Source organism: Capricornis sumatraensis, chromosome 8, assembly GCF_032405125.1.
Source record: "Capricornis sumatraensis isolate serow.1 chromosome 8, serow.2, whole genome shotgun sequence".
Classification (NCBI taxonomy): domain Eukaryota; kingdom Metazoa; phylum Chordata; class Mammalia; order Artiodactyla; family Bovidae; genus Capricornis; species Capricornis sumatraensis.
The window spans coordinates 71,822,617-71,849,130 of NC_091076.1; the positions used below are offsets into that span (position 1 = coordinate 71,822,617).

At 40.7% G+C, this 26,514-nt stretch overlaps 1 protein-coding gene across 1 annotated transcript; it reads right to left on the reverse strand.

Annotated features, from left to right (window-relative positions):
- Positions 1–1,156: 1,156 nt before the first annotated feature.
- Positions 1,157–14,793, reverse strand: TMIGD1 (transmembrane and immunoglobulin domain containing 1). The gene is made up of 5 exons (XM_068979191.1): positions 14,712–14,793; positions 13,303–13,581; positions 6,990–7,265; positions 2,105–2,208; positions 1,157–1,201 (listed from the first exon to the last, which is right to left on the reverse strand). The coding sequence occupies exons 1-5, from the start codon at positions 14,791–14,793 to the stop codon at positions 1,157–1,159; spliced, it is 786 nt and encodes a 261-aa protein (XP_068835292.1).
- Between the last annotated feature and the right edge of the window lie 11,721 nt (positions 14,794–26,514).

Consider the following 26,514-nt stretch of genomic DNA (forward strand, 5'->3'; position numbering starts at 1 on the left):
CAATAAATGTAAATGGTTGCCAACCTTTTCAGGACAAATTTCAATTAATTAACATATGCTTCAAGGAGAAGACTTTTAAAAAATCTTACTTTTCAATCTTAACAGCTTTCTTCCTGAAAGTGTTCTGCATGTATATCAAATTAGTCATAACAACTACTGCTAAGTGATTAATGAAACACTTCTTCAGAACCTCTGACAATTAGACAGGAATGAATTTAATAATAGCAATAAATACAGATGGGACTGCATAAATCAAGGAGGTCCTGATGCAAAACTCTTGCTGTAATAGATGGCATCTCAGTTTCCTCATCTGAAATGAATCAAGAAATTAATCATAAGGATGATCATAGCACTAAAGAAAAAACAAAACAAAACAAAATCATACTCTTGATGAATAGAATGGTAGATTTCTAATTTATATTTGCTCAAAACTTTGATACAGTTCCTTGCATTTTGGCATCTAGTATTACTGCTAAAATTCTAGAAACTTTATTATCTTAGTGATTTTTTAAAATTTGAAAAGTCATACTCTTGGAAAGAATGCCTCCATTCTTTCTACCCACCACTTAACTCAGGTATGCTGGAGCTAACAGACTAAAGAAAGCTCCAAAAAGAAGGCAGTATTTTGGATGAGGAATGTGGCTTCTGACCTGCTTGTGAAGGAGAAGGCAACAGTGGCTTCCCCCAGGCTAAACTCTCTAGGAAGCTTACACTGGATGGCAATAAAAGGCAGATGGACATGCATTAGCCTGAAAGGGCTTAAAGAGAGAGTAAGCTTGAGACCAAAAGTGGGGAGGCTCAGGAGGAAGGGGATATACCTCTACAGATAGCTGATTCACTTTATTGTACAGCAGAAACTAACACAACATTGTAAAACAATTATAGTCCAATAATAAAATTTAAAAAGTAAAACAAAAAACAAACAAACAAAAAGATCAAAGGTGTTCTCCATTCTAAGCAAGATTCCAACCTCGCCTCACCCGTCTTCCTCTAGAGTGAAGGCAGATTCTCCTCCACCCTCCATTCTCCCCTGGACCGCTTCACCTTCCAGCACCTCTCGTCTCTGGAGGAGTTTGCCCGCAATGGGTTTTATGATGCACATTATTGACTGCTATCCATCTGCTTATGGAAAATCATTGACCCCAGCCCGGAGTACTTACAGAGCTGTTCTGCACTGAGGGCCTTGATCCTTTCTGCAGAGCTGAAAGCAAACACAACCAGGGACAATGAATTTGCTGCTGTGCTAAGGGTAATGGATAAACATTTTGAATGCCTCGAGGTGGCTCAAGGGACAGGAAACCCAAATGTCTGTTAATCTTCTATCTAGAAAAATACACACCAATGAGTCTAGGTCTTATTTCTTTGGCCACATTTATCATTTTTGTTTAACCCAAGAAAATATAATTCCACACTGGCGTTTTAGAGATTTTCTGCCACCTTTGCCTTCCTTTGGGACTGGATTGACTGGTGGAGTCAAAGGCATAGCTTTAACCTATGCACTCTGCATCACGTACTATGCATCACTCTAACCAACAAGGTTAACCATTCAGCAATTCAAACTCCAGTGCACTGCAGCCAGGGCCTGCGGCTGTGCCCAAGAGGTGAGCAGCAAGTGCCATCTTTTTCACACAGAGCTCTGAATCCAGAGCTGATGTGCCTCTATATTTATTTCTTGTACCAAAGACACCATAACAACAATCAAGAGAAATTTTAAATGGAGAAAAATCAGCCCCTACTTCTAACATCACAACTATTTTCATTCAGGTCTGGTCCATATGCACTTCTATCCTTTGTACTCATAATATAGGTACAGCTTTTATTCCCTTGAGCCACTTCCAACTGAGATCTCATGGTACAGAGACAGGATTGTTCAAGTATGGTTCCTGACTCTGTAGTCATTTATAGCACCAGTTCTCTGCCTTTATTTAGATGACTTTATGGGAAGATTACCCTGGAGAAGAGCATGGCAACCCACTCCAATATTCTTGCCTGGAGAATCCCACAGACAGAAGAGCCTGATGGGCTACAGTTCATGGGGTCACAAAGAGCTGGACATGACTGAAGCAACTTAGCACGCATGCACATAGCTTAAATACTCAGATACCTTCATTATTTTTTTTCTTCTGGCAATCAATCCAAAGACCAAGGTCAGAAAGACCACAACACATGCAGCAATAATGGGTTCTATTGGTACAGTTGAGGCTTTATCTGTTGGGAATGCAGAGACAGGAAATAAGAAAGTAACATTTATATGCTTCTAATTTATGTACTCCAAGTATGTCCCAGCTATGATGCTTTGCACTTAACATTTTGCATCTTCTTAATTAAATTTCCAAACAATTCCCAAATGTATTATCATCTTTTTTTTACAGGTGAGGAACCAGGGGCTTTGAGAGATTAGAACGCTTGTCCAAGGCCACAGAATTAGTAACTAGCAGAGATAGGTTTTGAATCCATTTCTTTTTGGAAAGATATAATTTATTATCTATATTATTCATATTATTAATATGAGTAACTCCCCCAAAGTCAGATCTTTTTGTGCATGATCCATAACTTTTGCCATGCAGAAAGCAGAAGTAGGCTGAAATCAATGCTTTTTTTTGTCTTTTGCAAAACCCGAATGATATTGTGAGGATTCATTAAGGGAGAGAGAGAGAGGAGGTTTTGAGAGCAAGAAGAGGAAAGGTAAGGAAACTGCTGGACTAAGGAGAGAGAAGTCTGTGAGTCCCAGGAGCAGCAAGACCCTGGTAGCTGTGCTATGATGGTGCCCCAAGCAGGACACAAGACGTTATACAGGGTAGCTGCACGGTGCCCCTAGGGAAGAAGAACTCTGAGCATTAGCCTTCGCAGTCTTGGCAAAGGATTTCATCTCTCTCTCCAGGGCTTCCTGGGTGGTGCAGTAGTAAAGAATCCATCTGCCAATGCAGGAGATGCAAGAGATGTGGGTTCAATCCCTGGATCAGGAAGATCCCCTGGAGTAGGAAATGGCCACCCACTCCAGTATTTTTGCCTGGAGAATCCCATGAACAGAGGAGCCTGACGGGCTACAGTCCATGGGGTCACAAAGATTCAGACATGACTGAGTAGGCATGTGCTCACACACATTACATGATATGGAAGAAGAGAGAGTCTACTTTTAACTAGAACTAGGGCACCAGCTGCCTGAAAGTGAAAGCCCATTCCCTATTTTGTTTTCTGAAGATCTGGTAAACTCAGAGCTCTTCTGTATTATAGTACAGTGCTTGTATACTTTCTAAGAGCTTATGAAACATTTGAGATCTGAAAAAAAAGTATTGGCTCCTAAGTATGAAAATAAAGTGGCAAAATTAATCAGAACTAATAAACATTTGTGTGCTATGTGTGTGGTATGTGTGCTCAGGTGCTCAGTCATGTTCAACTCTGCAATTCCATGGACTGTAACCCACCAGTCTCCTCTGTCCATGGGATTTTCCAGGCAAGAATACATCCAGGGATTAAACCCATGTCTCTTGAGCCTCCTGCATTGGCAGGTCGATTCTTTACCACTGTGCCACCTGGGAAGCCTTTAATAAATGTTTAAGCATTTATAAAATCTAACTTTGCTTCCACTATAACCCAACTGTTAAATAATAATAATGTTTAAACCACAAGAGCCAAATTAATAACTTATTTATAATACAATTCAAAATGTATGCAAGTTTCAAATGCCCTTTCAAATTTTTAGAGCAAAAAAGTATAGTTATTACTTCATTTTAATGTAGTTGATATGGTATGAGATGAAACTTACAAATGCAAGCATGCTTAAAGTCAGCAAAGCTATTTAAATGACTCTGTCTAAGCTCCTGGATTCTGATGCCCACTGTAGGAGGGAGAAGGGCTCCGATCATGGCTGTGATAAAATTTTGGGAATGTGCTATCTACTGTATAATTGAGTTTGTGCAGTGGGTGCTATCAACAGATTTTTGCTAAATGATGACTATGCGCTAGGTGCTGTTCTTAGCCCTGCAAAAAATAGAACAAGTATGGAAGGATCCAGTCTCTGAGGATCTCATATTCTAGGAGGAGAGACAGACATTAAAGAAACAAAAACTAAAGATTGAGATAGTGTTTGTAAAGGACAAAGAGTCAAGAGATAGTACAATACATGAGGGATAAAAGAAAGAGACAAGGGGAAGAAGAGATTTTAGATTAATTCCAAAGTCCAAGCCCTATATGCCTCAAGGTTATGAAATGGGGTTTATCCCTTCATAATTTTATGACACACTATTAATTTTTTAATAATATTTTTAAAATTTCTTTGCCCAATTTATTGATTGATTGATTGATTTAATTTTACTTTTTGGCCACAAGGCACATGGGATCTCAGTTCCCCAACCAGGTATCCAACCCGTGCCCCCTGCAGAGGAAGCATGGAGTCGTCACCACTGGACGACCAGGGAAGTCCTACTATTTACCTTTTAATCGTTTTCTTCTCTATTATGTGTCTAGTTCTGGTTCTGGATAATTTTAGAGAGTAGATTAAGCATCTTTTACTCTTGCTCCCTTTTGGTTGTTGCTAATAATTATCCTTATGGAGGTATGGGTAGCATTAACCCTCTGGAGAAGCTCTGTTCAGCTGATTTCCTTGAAAGCCCTGACTCTGTAACAGCCATCCCTGGGATACACCAAAAGACCTCTTGAGGGGATACCTTATACTTGTAGTGAGTGCCAATGAAAGATGTCAAAATGAAGGGGAGGCAAAGGTGGGAAAATTGGCGGAAAAAATCAGAAATCAGCCACCGATCGGAATGTTTTTACCAAGCTGAATAACATGAAGCCACATATAACAGCTTTTACTCCATACACAAACCGGAAACAAACTGCCTGACCCGCTAGCTCACTCTGGATTCCAAGTTTCTGTTGAAAGTGAGTGGCAAATGTAACTGCATCTCTTCCCTCCACTCTCTTATTTATAACCAGATCTGGTATTCTCCCCCTCCCCCACCCCGCCCATATTCATTATGGTAAAATAATCTCAACATGTGGCTAAAGTCCTGTGCTCAAGAAAAGATCCGTGATGTCATTCCCCACTTTGTACGGCCTCATTTAGAAACTGCCCCCACTGAGGCATGAAGCTAGAAGAGCTCATGGCAAACCTGGCATTTTGCCTGGGCACCATCAGCGGAGCGCTTCTGCTCCTCGGGCACCCGACAGCCGGGGAAGTCATAAAGCAGCAAGAAATCAGAAAAGCCAGTTGGTTTGGAAGCGCTCCACCCAAAACAGGATACCGCCCACCTGAAAGCTAATTTGCCAAGCTAGCATCCTACTTGCTGCACGAGCTGCCTGTTTAATGTGACATGGAGCCATTATGATTCCTTTTTAATCAAAAGTTTGTGGGTTTGGTTTTTAAAGGAAATAGCCCCTGGGAATACTGTCACTGTTCCACAGAACAAATTACTGAACGTACCAGTAATCACAGTGATGGGCATTCAATTGGCAGCCCTTCCTCCTCACCATTCATTCTATTGATAGCCCAGTAAGCAATCCCTATGGTTACATGACCAACAGGGGTTCATTTGGCTTCCTGAGGCCTGGCAAGAAAGACATGAGGGGGCACAGGGAGGCAGGTGGCAAAGAGAATCACGTTCTATCAGGATACAGGAGCCTCAGCTTGTTTGACTGCTTCTAGCATCCTGGCCCCAGACCAGGAAATGTGTGCGTGAGCATTTTATCCACCTGCCCCACCAGGTATCTTGCCATTCTCTTTCTGTATGAAGGAGAAATACGAGGACTGCAAGACACTTGGTGCTTTATTTGTTCATTATTATCGCAGAGGTCATAAACCTGAGTAAAGAAAGCATGAAGCCAAGAGAAAGAACCTGTTTCCCTTTCCTTTCCTTTGCTCAAAAAGCAGTATCCTATCTGGAATGGGAATAATTCTGCTAAAAGAAAGGACTAGAATTCCTGGGGTGAAGATAATTCTCCAAAGAAAATTCTAGCTACTAATCATAATGGTCATCATTATTTGTTGTCCCACAAAAAAATATTTACCGAGTATCTGAGTTTTGTACTGTGCTGTGAAAATGTTAGTCGCTCAGTCATGTCCACCTCTCTGCGACCCCATGGACTGTACCAGGCTCCTCTGTCCATGGAATTCTCCAGGCAAGAATATTGGAGTGGGTAGCCATTCCCTTCTCCAGGAGATCTTTCCTGCCCAGAGATTGAACCTGGATCTCCTGCACTGCAGGCAGATTCTTTACTGTCTGAGCCACGAGGGGAGCCCTTTGTACTATGATAGATATTACTTAAAAAGAGTGTTACCTTTGTGGATGGACCTAGAGAGTATTATGCTGTCTGTCCATTTGACAGATAAAGACAAATAGTGTATGCTACTTCTTATATGCGAAATAAAAAAAAATGAATGTATAAAACAAAACAGAAACAGGCTCACAGATAGAGAAAACAGGCTAGTGGATACCAGTGAGGAGAGGGAAGAATGGAGAAGCAAGATAGAGGTATAAGATTATGAGATGCAAACTCTGTGCAAACAGCAAGGTATATTGCTCGACAGGGGCTCCCCAATTGGCACAGTGGTAAAGAATCCTCCTGCCAGTGCAGGAGATGCCAGAGACTCCCTGGGTGGGGAAGATCCCCTGGGAAATGGCAACCCACTTCAGTATTCTTGCCGGGGAAATCCTGTGGACAGAGGACCCTGGTGTACTACAGTCCATGGGGTCGCATAAGAGTCAGACAGGACTAAGTACACACACACATACTGTACAACACAGGAAAATATAGCCATTGTTCTGTGGCAATATTCGTGAAATAATATATATTTAATTATATATATATACTATTATATATAAATATATAATAAATAAAGAATAATAATAACACTATAATAAATTAAAGTGTAATAATGTGAAAGGGAGTATCGTTTATAAAAATATTAACACCATGCATTATACCTGAAACTAACATAGTATTGTAAATCAACTATATTTCAGTCAATAAATAAACGAGAGAGTTACCTTTGACAATAAGGTGAAAGTCCTTGGTCTTTGTTTCTATCAGTGAATTGGCAATACAGCTGTAAGTCCCATTGTCGGATTTCTTGACTTTTGTGATTAACAGTTGAAGATACTCGCTTGTCTGTTGGATTTGGTGATGGTTCTCTAAGTTCAAGATGCCACTGTTTCTATACCACATCATTTGAGCCTGGGGGTTGGATTTCACATTGCAAACTAACTTCACATCACTGCCTTCCTCAGCTGTTTGGAAGTCATTTCCACTTAGGAGAGGAGGAACTGCAAGATTGAAACATTTAGGTTTAATTAGCAGATAAGCATTATTGTCAGCATTCAAGATCTTCCTTCCAGCTATCTCATTCATTTTACAAACATTTATTGAGCACCTACTGTATGCCAAGCACTGGGCTAGGAACCAGGAATACAATGGTAAATAACATACATCCATTCTCTTTTTCTTTTTTGGCCATACCACACAGGATATGGGATCTTATTCCCAGACCAGGGACCAAACCTGCATCTGCTGTATTAGCAGCATGGAGTCTTTACCACTGGACAGTCAGGGAAGTTGCATACATCCATTTTCAAATTTAAGAGAGCTTTTAATGTGGTGGGGAAGATAAACCATGAAACAAATGTATATAAACATGAATCTCTGTCAAGGAGATGATTTGTAACACATGGAAGCATATAAGCCTTGAGACTTTGCTGAGAACTAATATTAAAAACTAATCTGTGCTACTTTGGGATAAAACAGTGTAATATTAAGAAAGCAGGTGCTGCAGTGAGCCCCAATTCTACCTACATTACTTACTGTGACCTAGAGAAAGCTAGTTAACTGAAAAGTGACTGTTTGGTTTTCTCATCTAAAAAGTGGGAAAACACCTTACGAGTCGCTGTGAAGATGAAAGGACAGAACGCCGGTGAAGAATTTACCGCAATGCTGGTTCCTGTTATTACTGTGGTGGTGGTAGAGGTGGGGCGGTCTGAGGGCTCCTCACACCCTCTATTTTCGCCTTGCATGTAATCACGCTTGCCCTGACCACAGATCTACCAATGCATATTTGCATTTCCATGATGATCGTCCAGAAATAATGTCCTTCTCTCAGAAGGCACTCCAGCTGTGGCAACTCTGGCATCCATGAAAGGTGAGCGTGACCTTGAGCCCCTCTCATTCCTCTGTGTGAACGACTGCTTTTTTTTTTTTAAGTCTTTATTGAATCAGTTACAATATTGCTTCTGTTTTATGCTTTGGTTTTTTGGCCATAAGGCATGTAGGATCTTAGCTCCCCAACCAGGGAGTTCCCTGTAAGCAACTTCTTATTCCCTTCATGATAAGGACATCTGTAGACCCATGTGTCAAACACATTTTTCTTCAGTTAATTCCAACCCTTACTCCCACCAGTGTTTTTCAACATCTAGAGGGAGAAATGGCCAAGCTGAGTCTCCCCTTTTGCATGCCCCTTGCATTTTTTTGGCCAAGGTACAGAAGAGTAATAAAATGCATGAAAAGTGGTGGGATTGTTGGGCCATATGGTAGCTCTATTTTCAGTTTTTTAAGGAAACTCCATATGTTCTCCATAGTGACTGTATCAATTTACATTCCCATCAATTGTGCAAGAGGGTTCCCTTTTCTCCACACCCTCTCTAGCATTCATTGTAGATATTTTGATGATGGCCATTCTGACCTATGTGAGGTGACACCCTGTTGTAATTTTGACTAGCATTTTTCTAATAATCAGTGATGTTGGGCATCTTTTTTTTCATGTGCCTCTTGGCCATTTGTATATCTTTTTCAGAGAGATGTCTATTTAGGTCTTTTCCTTGGTTTTTGGTTGGTTTGTTTGTTTTGTTGATATTGAGTTCCATGAGCTGTTTGTATTTTTTGGAGACTAATCCTTTGTCAGTTGCTTCATTTGTAAATATTTACTCCCATTCTGAGTGTGATCTTTTTTTTCATTTCTGGGTTCCTTTGCTGTTCAAAAGCTTTTCAGGGCAGGAACAGAGATGAAGATGTGGCGAAGGGATATGTGGTCAAAGGCTGGGAGGAGGAGGGTGGGATGAACTGGGAGATTAGGATTGACACGTATACACTGCTGCTGCTGCTGCTGAGTCGCTTCAGTCGTGTCCGACTCTGTGCGACCCCATAGACGGCAGCCCACCAGGCTCCCCCATCCCTGGGATTCTCCAGGCAAGAACACTGGAGTGGGTTGCCATTTCCTTCTCCAATGCATGAAAGTGAATAGTGAAAGCGAAGCCGCTCAGTCATGTCCGGCTCGCTATGACCCCAGGGACTGCAGCCCACCAGGCTCCTCCATCCATGGGGTTTTCCAGGCAAGAGTACTGGAGCGGGGTGCCATTGCCTTCTCCACTACCATGTGTAAGATAGGTAACTAGTGGGAACCTGCCATGTAGCACTGGGAGCTCAAATCTGCTCTGTGATGACCTGGGGGGTGGGATAGAGAATGGTGTGGGAGGGAGACCTAAGAGGGAGGGGATTAAGTATCAGTTCAGTTCAGTTCAGTCGCTCAGTCGTGTCCGACTCTTTGCAACCCCATGAATCACAGCACGCCAGGCCTCCCTGTCCATCACCAACTCCTGGAGTTCACCCAAACTCATGTCCATTGAGTCGGTGATGCCATCCAGCCATCTCATCCTCTGTTGTCCCCTCTTCCTCCTGCCCCCAATCCCTCCAAGCATCAGAGTCTTTTCCAATGAGCCAACTCTTCGCATGAGGTGGCCAAAGTACTGGAGTTTCAGCTTTAGCATCATTCCTTCCAAAGAACACCCAGGACTGATCTCCTTTAGAATGGACTGGTTGGATCTCCTTGCAGTCCAAGGGATTCTCAAGAGTCTTCACCAACACCACAGGTCAAAAACATCAATTCTTCAGCAGTCAGCTTTCTTCACAGTCCAACTCTCACATCCATACATGACCACAGGAAAAACCATAGCCTTGACTAGACGGATCTTAGTCGGCAAAGTAATGTCTCTGCTTTTGAATGTGCTATCTAGGTTGGTCATAACTTTCCTTTCAAGGAGTAAGCGTCTTTTAATTTCATGGCTGCAGTCACCATCTGCAGTGATTTTGGAGCCCAAAAAATAGCTAATTCACTTCACTGTACAGCAGAAACTAACATAACACTGTAAAGCAATTATACTCCAATAAAAAGTGCATGAAAAGTGGGCAGTAGGAAAGAGATAGAGGCAGAGAATGTGGGAAAAAAGGAGCTTGTATAATCTGCACACTGAATAATTAGACCCTAAGTAGGCTGTGTTATTAATAACTATCTCAGAAGAATGACATTTTGTTGCTCTTTGGAATGTGCTTGAATTCTGTATCCATGTCCAACAAGGATGTTATATGGTATTCAGATATGTAGGAAGCTATGAATAGAGAACATGATGGCCAACTATACCAGTTCCACTTACGGACAGGTCCTATTAGTTGTTCCTTTTCATTTAACTGTTTAAAATGAATTTTAAAGCACATCAGCTCTACATGCATGTTCCCTTTTAAAATTATTAGTACATTTCAGATAAAGCTAACGTCCTCCTTGACTCCATCCTGGTCACTTCCTGACTCCCCAGAGATACCCAATGCTGTGAGTTTCAATGTAAATGCTTGCAGATCTTTTTTTTAAATATTGTTTTAAAAATACATATGATATACCCATAGGAAATGTATTGGTTTAGGAGGGTGAGAAGGATTTACACAAAAACTTCATTCTCTCAATAGCTTGCATACTTTGAGAGATATTCATGTTGAACCACAGAGTTCTAACCCATCGCTTTTTAGAGTGCTATAGTATAATATCTGACTCTTTACTCATTTTATTTTGATGGGCATCAGGTTATTCTCATTTTTAAAATGCTGAACAATGTCTCAGTAATCATCCTTGTCTATGTCTTTTTGTGCATATGTGCGTGTATTTCTCCAGGGTTAACTAACATCTCAAAGCAGATCTGCTAGGTATTAGGGCTGCTGCTGCTAAGTCGCTTCAGTCGTGTCCGACTCTGTGCAACCCCATAGACGGCAGCCCACCAGGCTCCCCCGTCCCTGGGATTCTCCAGGCAAGAACACTGGAGTGGGTTGCCATTTCCTTCTCCAATGCATGAAAGTGAAAAATGAAAGGGAAGTCGCTCAGTCGTGTCTGACTCTTAGCGACCCCCTGGACTGCACCCTACCAGGCTCCTCCCTCCATGGGATTTTCCAGGCAAGAGTACTGGAGCGGGGTGCCATTGCCTTCTCCGTGTTAGGGGAGGTGCACTTTAAATTTTGATGGATATTGCAAAAGAGGTGGTCTCAGTTTACACTTTCAGCAATAACACATAAAAGAAGCTTCTGAACAGCCTCCACCAAATAGTGTATTATGAAGCTTCCATTTAGTTTTCAGTCTGCCATTTAGAACAATAATCCATAATACTTCCTCAAGATTGCACATGATATTCTTGCCACTTTATGACCTCACTTTGATTTATTGATTGATGAATTTATTGTCACTATGAATCACTGACCAATTTTTTTTATATGTGCAACAATGATATTTAAGAGGTGATTATAAAGATGATATTAAATACAGAATCAGGCTGGAAAACTGAAAATCATTTTTTTAAGCCACTGGATCATATTATCAGCATTTCTACTGTGTCTCTATTAAGAAGGTACAATGGGAAGAGGACTGGATTAGGAGACTGGGGATTTTGTGTTCTGTTCTCAGCCCCAGATGTGATCATTAGGGCTCTCATTCTGGGCCTCAGTTTCCTCATCTGTCATTTTATAAGGATTTCAAAACTTCCAAGGTAACCCTGATAGTCTTGGATTCGAACAAAGTTGCCAAGGGATAGCTTATTAAAAATCACATTTTATTGCGACTTCCCTGGTAGTCCAGTGGTTAAGACTGTGCTCCCAATACAGGGGGAACAGGTTTGATCCCTGGCCAGGAAACTAAGATCCTACATGGTGGAAAAAAAATATATCAGAGTTTATTTCCTATATTCATAGAAAATAAAAGCTCCATTGCCCAGGAACATGTAAGTGATTCATTCTGAAAGCTTCAGGATGCCAGCAGATTCCAGACCTGAATTCCTTGTCCTTTTCCCCACCCTTTTACCTCAGGGGCAATGGCATCAATTTTTCACAGAAAAGCTTGCTGAGCTCACGGGATCAAATGGCTTTGACTTTTTATTACCAGGTTCCAAGTCCAGAGCTTTTCCTACCAGACCATGCCATATTATTACCCTTACTCACATCACCCCTCACCACAGCAGCCACACCTGCCTCACATGGATCCAATTTTCCACCCAAACCACCTAAATGCTCACTTACATGAACGTATTCAAAGGACCCCAACCTCAGATAGTTCCACCAATGGGTTACCAATACCTGTAACCAACCATCAACGAGTTTCACCCTTGAGAGTTTAAGGTGATGCTAAAAGATCCCCAACGGGTATTTTTCTAAGTAGAACACAAACACTAGAAACCACAAAGGAAAAGACTGGTAATTTTAAATATGTAAACATTTTAAATTTCAATGTAGCAAAAAAAGTATTTTTAAATGCCCAAAATAAATAGAAGAAATACTTGTATTGTAATTCAAAACAAAAATGGCTAATTTCCTTAATGTATTGGATTGGCCAAAATGTTTTGCCAACATCTTACCAAAGAACCCAAATGAAACTTTTGGCCAATCCAATACAAAGCCCTTAAACAAATCAATAAGAAAAAGGCAAATAACCAAATAGAAACATGGGTAGAGTACATTAACAGGCATTTCATAGGAAAGAGACATGAAAAGCTAATGCAGTTATGAAAAGGTGAACACCCTCATTTTTAATTTAGAATATGAAAGTAAAATTTCAGATCAGGCTGGCAGATTCTTGGATTTTGAGGATACTCAGGCTCATGACACTATGGGGAATAGGTACCCTCCCGCGCTGTTGTGGGGTCATAAATAGGGCAGTTCGGCAATATCAAGCAAATGTTAAAATATGCATACTCTTTGGGTCTTCCCTGGTGGTCGAGCAGTTGAGAATCCACCTCCCAATGTAGGGGACTCAGGTTTGATTCCTAATCAGGGAACTAAGATCTCACATGCCATGGGGAAACTAAGCCCATGTGCTGGCAGCTACTGAGCCCAAACCCTAGAGTTCAGGCACTGCAACTAGAGAAAGCCCATGCGCTGCGACAAAGACCCAGTGCAGCCAATATATTGACACACACACACACACACATACTCTTTAGACAGAAGTTTCATCTACTAGTGTAGTACAGACCACACAGACTGATTAGCCGTCTCTTTCCCCTTACTCACAAGTGACATTCAGCACCACTGAGATGGACACCGACTGATTCCTCTGCAACTTGCAGGTAAAGGTGATGCCGTTGTCATCTTCTCTGATGCCCGAGACACAGACGGAGCTGGAGTTGATTTTGTTTCCAGACTTCAAATCCACTCTCCCCTCTTCGCGGTACCAGAGAAGTTCTTCATCTCGAGTGTGGTTTTCCACAGCACATTTCAGAGATTCTTGGAGGCCAGGCTCAGTGTCCAGAATATAGTTTTCAGTTTTACCATTCACACTTAAAACAGAACCTGGGAGTGCAGGAAGAGACTGTTAAGGTAGAGTGAACAGTCTAAATGGCCATCAGCAGAGAACTGGCTAGATAAATTCTGTTACATCGGTACGATGAAATGCTCTGCAACAATTAAAAATAGCCATATTGATCTATGTGATTTTACAAGGGAAAAGATTGATAATGAACTATTAATTAAAAAAAATAAAAGGTTGAAATGATGGTTACCAAATGTTGCTGCACATGGGAATCATCTGCCTAGCTCCCACCCCTAGACATTCTGATTAATTAATATTAGTGTAACCTGGGCACTGGGTGGGGGTTTAAAAAGTCTCCAGGTGATTCTAATATGCAGTGAAGTTTGAGACCCACTGGGTTAGAAAACAATATGTATGGAATTGTCCTATTTATACACACACGCACACTCTCTTTCATATATATATAAAACCTGGAAGGATACACATCAAAACATTGAGTAGTTATCTCTTAATGATGGGATTTTATTTTTCTTTATTCTTTTCTATATTTCCTAACTTATGTTACAATAACTGCTTATTACTTTTTAACTCAGAAAGGAAAAGATTTCTTTCAGGATGGGGTGGGGAACAAATGCAGAAAAGATTTTCACGTAAGTGGTATGCTCAAATAAACAGCAGAGGTTTATTTTAAATAAGATTAGTGAAAGAAAGTGAAAGTCACTCAATCATGTCCTACTCTTTGCGACCCCATGGAGTTTACAGTCCATGGGTTTCTCCAGACCAGAATACTGGAGTGGGTAGCTGTCCCCTTCTCCAGGAGATCTTCCCAACCCAGGGATCGAATCCAGGTCTCCCACCTTGCAGGTGGATTCTTACCAGCTGAGCCACCCGGGAAGGCCAAATATGATTAGTAATGAAATACACTAAAATGTGGGAAAATTCTGGCTGTGGCTCTGAAGAGAAGAAAATATTTCACCCAGTCTTCTACTGTTAGAACCATGAAAACAGTTTTCCATTTAATTTTTCACTGTTTTATCTGACTCCTCTACTCTGAACCATACCATCTGTATAATCCTTCCAGTTTGGATTTTCTCTTTCCCAATTCCCTTGATCATTTTATAATCTGAAATTTTCTTTATTTAAGTAGAGGCCCCAAAGAATATTAACTTACTTGTCATCACATGTGGCAGAAATAGAATCATTAAGAGAAGAAATCTGCATCTTTGTATTAGGCCGCTGGTCTTCTGTGCCATCTTTAATGAATTTACGTCTGACCTGCCAGGGGAAAAACGGAGCAGTTGGTTCTGCACTTTGGTCTACACTGAGCTTATGAACCTTCCTCTTGTCTATTATATATTTAAAATAAAAAGTCCCAGATGAGTCATTCCAGTTATAACGGTACTATTTCTAGTTTTTAATTAAACAATCCTGTTCTGACTACCAAGTTCAAAGTACTTCTAGTATTCAGAGTTGTTTTTTTTTTTTAAGACAGCAAGAAAAAGGAAACCACAAGGAAACAGGCTATGGGATAGAGGGCAGCTACAGAGCAAGCCCAGGGGAAGGTAAAACTAGAATGTCTTTTTTTAAAAAAATTATCTATTTTTTTATTGAAGGATAATTGCTTTACAGAATTTTGTGGTTTTCTGTCAAACCTCAGCATGAATCAGCCGTAGGTATACATATATCCCCTCCCTTTTGAATCTCCCTCCCATCTGCCTCCTCATCCCATCCCTTTAGATTGATGCGGAGCCCCTGTTTGAGTTTCCTGAGCCATACAGCAAACTCCCATTGACTATCTATTTTACACATGGTAACATAAGTTTCCATGTTGCTCCTTCCATACATCTCACCCTCTCCTGTTAGAATATCATTTTAACACAAAGAGAAGTGAAATTTACTTTCTTCTCAGATAGGGTCTACTGCACAAAGTAATTCTTATCTTGAAAGGCTTTCTTGACTCATTCTTGGTAAAGTTGCTCTCTGCTAATAGAGGGTTTTTGAGACTTTCCAGATCCCATAGATTCAAATGGTTTGTGCCTTAGGAAAGACTAAATTCCGACACAACTTCTAGTCTTAAACCACATTCATCTGTTTTCCTGCTTCCTTCCACTCTGCCTTCCCACTCCTCCCTCTTGACCCAATATAGGCTAAAAATAATGAGTAACGGAGTTCTCTTTTCTCCTTTCTGTGTTTTTGCTGCTGTCATCCCTCGCCTAAAGATACTCCCTGCTTCCATCTGGGAGAAACATGTATTTATTACTTCCTTCCAAGAGGACCACTAAAAATACAATAGCAACACACATGGAATGTTTTCTAAGCAACAGACATTGTGCTAAACACTTCACATACATTTATTTCAGTATTTCAATCTCAGTTAAGCCCCTAACAACCTTTTTGAGGTCATTTCTAAAGGTCTGGAGAGATCGTATAACTCGACATTTGGTAAAATTATATCATCTGTAAATATTAGGGTGAGGATTCCAACAGAGGACTTCTAAGGCAATGTTCTTAACCACTCTGCTGCCAATGTGAATATTTTCTTCGTTTAAGGCAGAGGAGAGGGTGGGACAAATTGAGAGAGTAGCACTGAAACATGTACATTGCCATATGTAAAATAGACAGCTAGTGGGAAGTTGTTGTATAACACAGGGAGCTCAACCCAATGCTCTGTGATAAGCTACAGGGGTGGGATGGAGTGAGGAGTGGGAGGGAGGTTCCGAAGGGAGGGGACATGTGTATACTGATGGCTGATTCATGTTGTTGTATGGCAGAAACCAACACAACATTTTAAAGCAATTATCCTCAAATTAAAAAAAAAAAATTTTTTTTAATCAAAGGAATTGCTGTCGGGTTTTCCCTGGCTGTCCAGTGGTTAAAACTCTGTGCTTCCAATGCGGTGGGGGGTCGGGGTGGGGGGCCCACAGGTTAAATTCCTGGCTGGGGAGCTATGATCCCACATGCTGTGTGGCCAAAAAATGAAAGTAAAAAAAGGCCACTGTTAATCCTTTCTGGTCCCTAGCCACTCCATGGGCCTTACCAACTTGGAGTTTTGTTCTCTTTACACAAATATTAACCTTCAAGAGCGGGAACGTACCTATGACAGTTGGGGGCTGGTTCTGCTCCTCCCCAGCCCAGGCTTGTCCTGACAGAAGCAAGTTTCATTCCTGCCAGGTTCAAGCTGGCAAGCTTGCATCAATCTTTCAGTAAGATGATATTAGAACTAATATTGATTCTTTTGTCATTTAAAATTTTTTCCAGTAAGATTTCTATCACGGCACTCTTAACAGTGATGATCTCAGAATCTGGTCATTAATAGAGTTTTCTCAAGCACTATCCACTATAGGTACTTAATAAAAACAGAGAGTGTGGGCTTCTGGGAAGACCTCACCCTACCCTTTTAAGGAAGAAGACTGCTGTCTCCCTCTCCCTCCTGCCCCATTAAGATAGCAGCTTTTCAAAATGAATTTCCCCCACTTGACTTGTTTTTAATTTTCATTTTCATGACACTCTACTTTCTATACAAGGCAAAGTCTTACCACTTATCTGCTGAGCTCTGAAAAACTGACTTCCGTGGCCAGTCGTTCCTCCATCTGGGAACCCTGACCTCTTTTCCTGTTGCCATGTTTATAATACTTGAATTCAAACACTTTATGACGGTAGGGTCCAGTAAGTCAGATACATTGGGTTCAAAGTCTGTTTCTCTCTGTGGGTTCTTAGAGAAGACAGTAATTGGGAAAGGAATCTTTTTGAGATCTAAGTTCTGCGTGCTTACATTACTGGGTGGGGCCAGATATTACTAACAGGGATGTAATTGTTCCAAGAAAGCCTGACCTTGTGCAAAAATGTGTAGCACATCTCATTGATGCTGTCATGCTCAAAATTAGGTAACTGTACTTGATAATCTGACAACTTCAGAACTGTAATGGAGCAAGTCCAAAGGGAGGTTTCATTTTCATGGTAGCTAAAACATTTGAAGATCCCACACATATTCTTCCACACATGGAAAAATATTACTTACCATTGGCAATGTAAGTACAAGCCATACTGAGGCAGCTATGGCCAGGAAAGTCTTATCCCTCTGAGGCTCTCAACTGACTAGGAATCCTTGCTTTACACTTTCAAGAATTAGCTGTTTGAAGATAACATTTTTTAATTGGTTAAAAATATGTATGTTTCTATAATAACTGGATAAATATTCAGTTATTTCCATTGACAGATGATCATAATGATTGATTAGGAAAAACAGCTTTCCTAAAGGCTATTTGAACATCTCTGATGTGGTAGTATTATAGTCAAATTTCTTGAAGTTTTATTTTTAAAAGTTTATTATAAAAATATTAAGTGAATAAAAATCAAACTTTTTCTGTATATAAAAAAAAATCATCCTAAAATATCCACCTCTGTCTCCAGAGAGACTCATAGCAGTATTATCTCTTTTTGCTTACATTGAGGGCAGTTTAAGATGGTTTAGTTTTAGTGGGATCTTAGATATTGTTGCTTTATTGTCCTTATTGAGTAGGGTTAATAATATTTTTCCAAAAGCGTTTGAGCTGGAAACCAGCAAGGCTGAATGGACATATATGCTGGTGATGGAGAACCCAGAGCAAGGATCATGAACTCAGTCTGCAGATCATTTAAAAGCATGAACAGGACTACACATAAAATAACAATTTAAATTTAATTTTATTCTGTGCAAGCTAGTTCATTGTTGTCTGGAAGACAAAAGGTGTTTAAATATTTAGATAAATAGTAATTACAGCATTTATGTCTAAAAGACTCCAGGTTTTTTATGAGATAATCTGTTTATCTCATTTAACTCTTGAAATCTCCCCTCCCCAAAACAAGGAAAGATTTTGCAGAGAAACAGGTAAAGTAGCTTGCTCAATTTCGATTAGCAAAAGCATTTTTACTGTAATATGTCTTTTATGCTAGTCATACTAGCTGGCTGAAGGCATAGAGAAAAACAATAAAAGACGAAAAGCTGCATATGCTAAAATTAAAAAGAAATGTATTCATCTGGAAACAGCTTTAAATCTAGAAATGCATCTTCATGACTAACTTATACATAGGCTATAATTATTTGGTAATTAATACTCCCAAATTAATCCCTTTCCTAAAGAACCTCTAGTGGTTCTTACGTTTCAGTTGACATGGAAAGCTAGATCTTAGGAGGATTTCCCTCTAAACTCAGAGAATGTTCATCCATGCAAGTTTCCAAGGGCCTAAAAATAAAATCTGATCAGGTCTGAAAGCAATCAGGTCCAGCCAATCAGAAATCAAGCTGTGGGGCAGCAAATCAGAATTTAAATAAAAGTTGCAATTAGAACCACCAGAACTGGCATGACACTCATTTGAATTCTTAGTGCTCTGGGACAGTATGGAAATTGCCTCCACAATAGGAATAAGAAGGCCTGGTGAAGACTTTTGCCTCCTGATAGAATATTGAATATTCTCTTCATCAGTGGTTTATTGGCTTAATTTTCCTTCAGATGGTAACTTCCAAATGCTTGGTCTTAATCAGCACGGGTAAATGAGAAATGTAGGTGATTCACACTTTGCCCTTCTCTTCTTCTCTAGAGATTTCCATTCGCTTCCCTTAAGAACCTGAAATGGCTGAGGGCTACATTGATTAAAATAAATTACATTGGTATTTTACACCAGTAAAAAATGTAGCTGGAATTCACTCATGCCTGGTCCATTGAAACAGTAAAACCCACAGATATCATAAAGGAGAAAATCAGTGTATGGTACTTAAGAACATTGTATTTAGAATGTTAAAAATTATAAAACTATAATTTTAAAATGTTGTGTTAGATAAGGTATGATGTTCAACTGAGAAAGTTAAAAAAATAGGCACTTTGTGTATTTAATAAAATACGTGTGAGGGAAAGCTCATAGAGGACAGAAGAATAAAATGGGAAATATATAGATTGTTTTTCTTTGGTCATTTTCTTTAATTCCCCTTTAGCTCAGATCTAATTCCCAAAACTTCAGATTTACCTCTAACAAAGAGATAATCAGCACCAAATACTGCTTTTAGAATCTGCAAACAATTTTTATCTTTATTAACTATCATGCATTATATAATTGCTTTCCTTTTTCATATTAATCAATATTTTATTCTAAACATGTTATCTCTGATTTGTAACAATCTCTGAGATTGTGAAATATGAACTAGAAGAATACAAAGGAACAGTTTCAGTTATTTGGCCCAAATATATTGTGTAATAGTATCTGAATTTAGAAAATTAAATAGCTACATTGTACTGTGACACTTATATAACACTTTCTGTAAGTTATCTAGCAAACTTAAGGCTTTCTCATTTCATTTCTGTTTGATTCACATATGGAAACTAATCAGGGTGATAATAAAGTCAAGAATTCATTTCAGAAAGTTTAAAACAAAATTGATTTTAAAATTTAATATAGTTGTACTTTTTCTTCCGTTGCTGCTGCTGTTGATGCTGCTAAGTTGCTTCAGTAGTGACCGACTCTGTGCGACCCCCATGGACAGCAGCCCACTAGGCTCCTCTGTCCCTGGGATTCTCCAGGCAAGAATACTGGAGTGGGTTGCCATTTCCTTCTCCAATGCATGAAAGTGAAAAGTGAAAGTGAAATTGCTCAGTCATGCCCGACTCTTCAGTTCAGTTCAGTTCAGTCGCTCAGTCATGTCCGACTCTTTGCGACCCCATGAATCGCAGCATGCCAGGCCTCCCTGTCCATTACCAACTCCCGGAGTTCACTCAGACTCACGTCCATCGAGTCCGTGATGCCATCCAGCCATCTCATCCTCTGTCGTCCCCTTCTCCTCCTGCCCCCAATCCCTCCCAGCATCAGAGTCTTTTCCAATGAGTCAACTCTTCTCATGAGGTAGCCAAAATACTGGAGTTTCAGCTTTAGCATCATTCCTTTCAAAGAAATCCCAGGGCTGAGCTCCTTCAGAATGGACTGGTTGGATCTCCTTGCAGTCCAAGGGACTCTCAAGAGTCTTCTTCAATACCACAGTTCAAAAACATCAATTCTTCGGTGCACAGCCTTCTTCACAGTCCAACTCTCACATCCATACGTGACTACTGGAAAAACCATAGCCTTGACTAGACAGACCTTAGTTGGCAAAGTAATGTCTCTGCTTTTGAATATACTATCTAGGTTGGTCATAACTTTTCTTCCAAGGAGCAAGCGTCTTTTAATTTCATGGCTGCGATCACCATCTGCAGTGATTTTGGAGTCCAAAAAAATAAAGTCTGACACTGTTTCCACTGTTTCCCCATCTATTTCCCATGAAGTGATGGGACCGGATGCCCTGATCTTCATTTTCTGAATGTTGAGCTTTAAGCCAACTTTTTTGCTCTCCTCTTTCACTTTCATCAAGAGGCTTTTTATGTCCTCTTCACTTTCTGCCATAAGGGTGGTGTCATCTGCATATCTGAGGTTATTGATATTTCTACCAGCAATCTTGATTTCAGCTTGTGTTTCTTCCAGTCCAGAATTTTCATGATGTACTCTGCATAGAAATTAAATAAGAAGGGTGACAATATACAGCCTTGATGTACTCCTTTTCCTATTTGGAACCAGTCTGTTGTTCCATGTCCAGTTCTAACTGTTGCTTCCTGACCTGCGTACAGATTTCTCAAGAGGCAGGTTAGGTGGTCTGGTATTCCCATCTCTTTCAGAAGTTTCCACAGTTTATTGTGATCCACACAGTCAAAGGCTTTGGCATAGTCAATAAAGCAGTACCTACATAAATAATAATTAAAATTAAACTTCTAATTTTATTTTCATGTATTATAAAATTTGACATAAAAGCAAGCAATTATGCATTTTTATAATTTTATTATATAATTAATGAAATTCATGTTTATGTGTTTATAATAAAATTCACATATTATGAAAAAACTATGTATGTTTCTGATATCACTTAAATGCAGAATCTAAAATATGATGCAGATGAAGTTATCTACAAAACAGAAAGAAACTCACAGAGAACAAGCTTGTGGTTGCCAAGGGTGGGGGGAGGCTGGATTGGGGGTTTGGGATTAGCAGATGCATACTATTATGTATAAAGAACAAGGTCCCACGGTATAGTACAGGGAACTATATTCAATATCCTGTGATAAACCATAATGGAAAAGAAGATGAAAAAGAATGTACTTTATATCTATAACTGAATCACTTTTCTGTACAGCAGAAATTAATACAACATTGTAAATCAACTACACTTCGATAAAATTAAGCTTTAAAAATACACATATTTAGGGGGCTTCCTTGATGGCTCAGTGGTAAGGAATCCACCTGCCAATGCAGGAGGCGCGGGTTTAGTCCCTGCTCTGGGAGGATCCCACGTGCTCCAGAGCAGCTAAGCCCATTCACCACAACTACTGAAGCCCCATGCCCTAGAACCTGTGCTCTGCAACAAAAGAAGCCACTGCGAAGAGAAGCCTGCACACTGCAACTAAAGAATAGCCTCCACTTGCTGCAGCTAGAGAAAAACCAGTGCAGCAATGAAGACCCAGCACGGCCAAAAAATTTTAAAAAAAAAACCAAAAAACTTGTTTATGGTGTTGTTCCAACATGAATTTTATCTGGCAAGTACTATTGTTCCCATTCATACAAGAATAGAATAAAAAAATATTTATGGTTATCTGTACATTTTTTAAAACATTGGTTAAGAACATCAGAGACCTGCTACTTGCTAGCTGTGTGACTTTATAAAGTTATTTTACTTCTATGGGCCTTAGGTTCTTTGTCAATATGATGTGATTAATAATAGTGTCCTCCCTACGGGGTCATTTGAGGATTACATGAGACAAAGCATTCAAAGCAGCTACATAATTAGCTCTTATTAAGCAGTAGCTATTATTATTATTAACATAGTCTGAGTAAGGCATAATAAACACAGCCACACTGTAGCATTGTTTCAATAAGAATCATAACTAAGAGCATTTCCTGTTGTCTGGGTTGCAAGTGCTGTCTAAGCAGGTTTTATATATATATATATATTTATTTATTTGGCTGTGCCAGGTCTTAGTTGCAGCACGTGAGATCTTTAGTTGTGGCATGTTGGATCTAGTTCCCTGACCAGGGAGAGAACCTGGGCCTCCTGCATTGAGAGTGTTGAGTCTTTAGTCACTGGACCACCAGGGAAGTCTTGAAGCAGGTTTTGAGTTTGTTTCTGTATGGATCTAAGGGCACTGGGTTTTACTATTATCATTTAGAACTTAACAGAGGATTGATGTCTTGGTTCTGGGTCCCTCCAAAGCAGACCTGAAGATAAAATTTTGCATGCAATTAGTTTACTTAAAGGTGACCTTAGGAAGCACAGAATGGAAGTGAGATGAGAAAGGAAAGAAAATAAATAAAGGATGTGTTAATGAACGGGTTACTGTGGTCAACTGTTGCTATGGACCCTTTGACAAGCTCTAGGGAACACACTTCAGAATCCTTTCAGAGTACATCATGAGAAACTCTGGGCTGGAAGAAACACAAGCTGGAATCAAGATTGCCAGGAGAAATATTAGTCACCTCAGATATGCAGATGACACCACCCTTATGGCAGAAAGTGAAGAGGAACTAAAAAGCCTCTTGATGAAAGTGAAAGAGGAGAGTGAAAAAGTTGGCTTAAAGTTCAACATTTAGCAAACAAAGATCATGGCATCTGGTCCCATCACTTCATGGGAAAAAGATAGGGAAACAGTGGAAACAGTGTCAGACTTTGTTTTTTGGGGCTCCAAAATCACTGCAGATGGTGACTGCAGCCATGAAATTAAAAGATGCTTTCTCCTTGGAAGGAAAGTTATGACCAACTTAGATAGCATATTGAAAAGCAGAGACATTACTTTGCCAGCAAAGATTCGTCTAGTTAAGGCTATGGTTTCTCCAGTGGTCATGTCTGGATGTGAGAGTTGGACTGTGAAGAAAGCTGAGCGCCGAAGAATTGATGTTTTTGAACTGTGGTGCTGGAGAAGACTCTTGAGAGTCCCTTGGACTGCAAGGAGATCCAACCAGTCCATCCTAAAGAGACCAGTCCTAGGTGTTCATTGGAAGGAATGATGCTGAAGCTGAAACTCCAGTACTTTGGCCACCTCATGCAAAGAGTTGACTCATTGGAAAATACTCTGATGCTGGGAGGGATTAGGGGCAGGAGGAGCAGGGGGCGACAGAGAATGAGATGGCTGGATGGCATCACCGACTCGATGCACATGAGTTTGGGTGAACTCCGGGAGTTGATGATGGACAGGGAGGCCTGGTGTGTTGCGATTCATGGGTTGCAAAGAGTTGGACACAACTGAGCGACTGAACTGAGATGAACTGAAGGAGAGGAAGCTTGAGTATTTATCCACCAACTTCTCTCCATCATTGGTTAAGGGGCATTCTTGGTGTTGGCTCTCCAGCACTTCCAGCCCACTCTGTAAAGGTACAGTGCACTCTCCTGGTCTGGTTGTGAATGTCCAGGCAGATAGAAAGTCACTGGGCATATGGGAACTGTTTGCAGGTGACCTCTAGGCAGGCCAAAAGGATGTGAGAAAGGTAACAACATCAACTTCTAGAACTGGGTATTAGATGACGTTGGAAAATAGTGGTTAATTTACTCTTAGATGTGATAATGCTATGGTGGGGTTATATAGGAGACTGTCCCCATTCTTAAGGATGTCTGCTGAAATATTTGAGTTAAGTGTCATGATGATTGCAGCTGATTTTCAAATGATTCAGCAAAAATAAATAAACACACGCACACATAACAACAAATACAGCAAAATGTTAACATTTGTTGAATCTAGAGTCCAGGTTGGGGTATATAGATCTTCATTGTACTATTCTTCCTTTCTGTATGTTTGACATTTTCTTTTTTCTTAATATTTATTTGTGTGTGTGTCAGGTCTTAGTTGTGGCTCGTGGGCTTAGTTGCCCTGTGGCATGTGGGATCTTAGTTCCCCAACCAGGGATTGAACCCACATCCCCTGCAGTGGAAGGCAGATTCTTAACCACTGGACCACCAGGAAAGTCCCTCACAGTTTCATAACTGAAATGTTGAGGGAAAGTATTTTGCACACTTTACGGAGTGCCCACTATATGCTGAGTACTCTAAGCCTTGGGGATGCCTGTCCCATCCAAACCAAGATGGGTTTCTTTGTTATGATTTAGTAAGACTTGGCTTTTCAAGTCACTCAACTGCCACTGTGGAGAACTGTTTTAATAACTAAAAATCAATGATGTCTATAAAAGGAATGGTACCCTTTCAACTGCACAGCATTAGATGGGTACCCTGGATGATACTAAGAAGCTCCTAATCTTCTAGGCTCTTCCATTCTAGAGGGGAAAGGTAACTATGGTCAGGAACCAGTTAGGGTGCTTTTTCAGATTAAAAAATGGTATCATGGCACCCCTTCTGGAGAAACAAAGAAGTGATATAAATTGCCCAGGACCATGTACATTGTCCCTGGAACATTCCTCTTTCTTTCCTAGGACTGACAAGCAAGAAGAAATCATTCAGCCCTTAGAAGTTAAGCTTAATAGTTAACCATTAAGCCTAAGTAATTCAGCTGGTTGGAATATTAACAGAGTCCAGTATTCCATGTCCTCCGCAAGTATCTCAGGCCCAGAGGGAGAAAAGACAGGCAACCTCGAATGTGGAAATTTCCAGGAGTAGAAACAATTCACTCCATATCAGACTTCCGTACTCTGGACAGAGGAGGGTGTCCAAGACCGGGCAGCCCTGGGGGTCTGAGCTAAGCGAGCGCCGAGAAGCACCTGGGGAGTCTCCGGCCACCTTTCCTTCGTCAGGAATCTCATCTTTAACAAGCTCCAGGGTGACTGACACCGTGGTTCAGGGGTCCCATTTTGAGAACCATGGCCTATGAGACTAGGCATTGATGAGGGCGATGCAGGTGGGAGCCCCTTAGCTCAGGATAAGTGCCTAGTACAGTGCCTAGTGCTTGGTGGGTACTCGAGAATTCCCTGGTGGTCCTGCGGCTAAGACTGCATGCTCCCAGGGCAAGGGATGTGGCTTCATTCCCTAGTTGGGGAACTAAGATCCCACATGCCATACAGTGTGGCCAAAAAGTAAAAAAAAAGTAGCGGGGGGGGTGGTTCAAGAGGGAGGGGACATACACATACCTATGGCTAATTCGTGTTGTTGCATGGCAGAAACCGTCACAATATTGTAAGTCGTTATCCTCCAATTAAAAATTTAAAAAATTTTTTTAAAAAGGAAAAAAAGAAACAGTAGTTAAAGAAGGAAGGAGGGAAGGGAGAAAAGATGGGAGGAAGGTGCAAGGAAAGAGGGGAGGAGAAGGGGAAAAATGGGGAGGGTGCTCACTTGGAGATGAATTGAGTGCTCTGGCCCGGAAGAGAATGCGTACACAGGACTGCCCTGGGGGGAACTGACCCTGCTGGGGCACAGACCTCACAGTACGTCCGGTCATGTGGGGATGGAGAACAGGGAGGAAAACAACCAGAGGGAAGACGGGGTGCAGCGCAGCAGGGTGCTGACCATCCCATCCCCAAAGGCCTTCGAGCTGCATCGGCATCTGCTGTCACCAACTTGATGCAACAGAGGCAGCAGCTCAGCAAATGGCAGGAGGGTCACAGGTCAGCAGGGTCAGGCCAGGTCGCAGGGAATACCACTGAGGGCTTTAATGTAACAGAAAAATGAGAAAGCTAGTCATCACAGCCTTGTAATGATAGAGTGGTTCTTTGAGCCACTCAGGGACCCAGCGTGGTGCTTTTTCATCCAGAATTAGACACAGTATTTACCAAACTGCTTAAAATTGGTCATGGAACTTCAGAATTTCCAGCTTCTAAACAGTGATTAGTGATCCTCTAACTTCTCATCCTCTATTAGATTCCTTCATCACCGAAAATCTTGGACCTTAAATTAAGACCTGAAAGGCTGCCTGTCTAGGATTACCATATTTAGCAAATAAATATCCAAGACATGTACTGCATTTGAATTTCAGGTAAGTAACAAATAATTT

What these genes read in the sequence shown, in the direction of transcription:
- TMIGD1 (XM_068979191.1), bottom strand. Translation starts at nt 14,793, where the DNA reads ATGGCACAGAAGACCAGCGGCCTAATACAAAGATGCAGATTTCTTCTC. An exon ending in AGTGGTGCTGAATGTCACTT is followed by an intron (nt 7,266 to 13,302) that starts GTGAGTAAGGGG and finishes TCAATCTTGCAG; the next exon opens with TTCCTCCTCTCCTAAGTGGA. An exon ending in GAAGAAAAAAAATAATGAAG is followed by an intron (nt 1,202 to 2,104) that starts GTATCTGAGTAT and finishes GTTTGCTTTCAG; the next exon opens with CTCTGCAGAAAGGATCAAGG.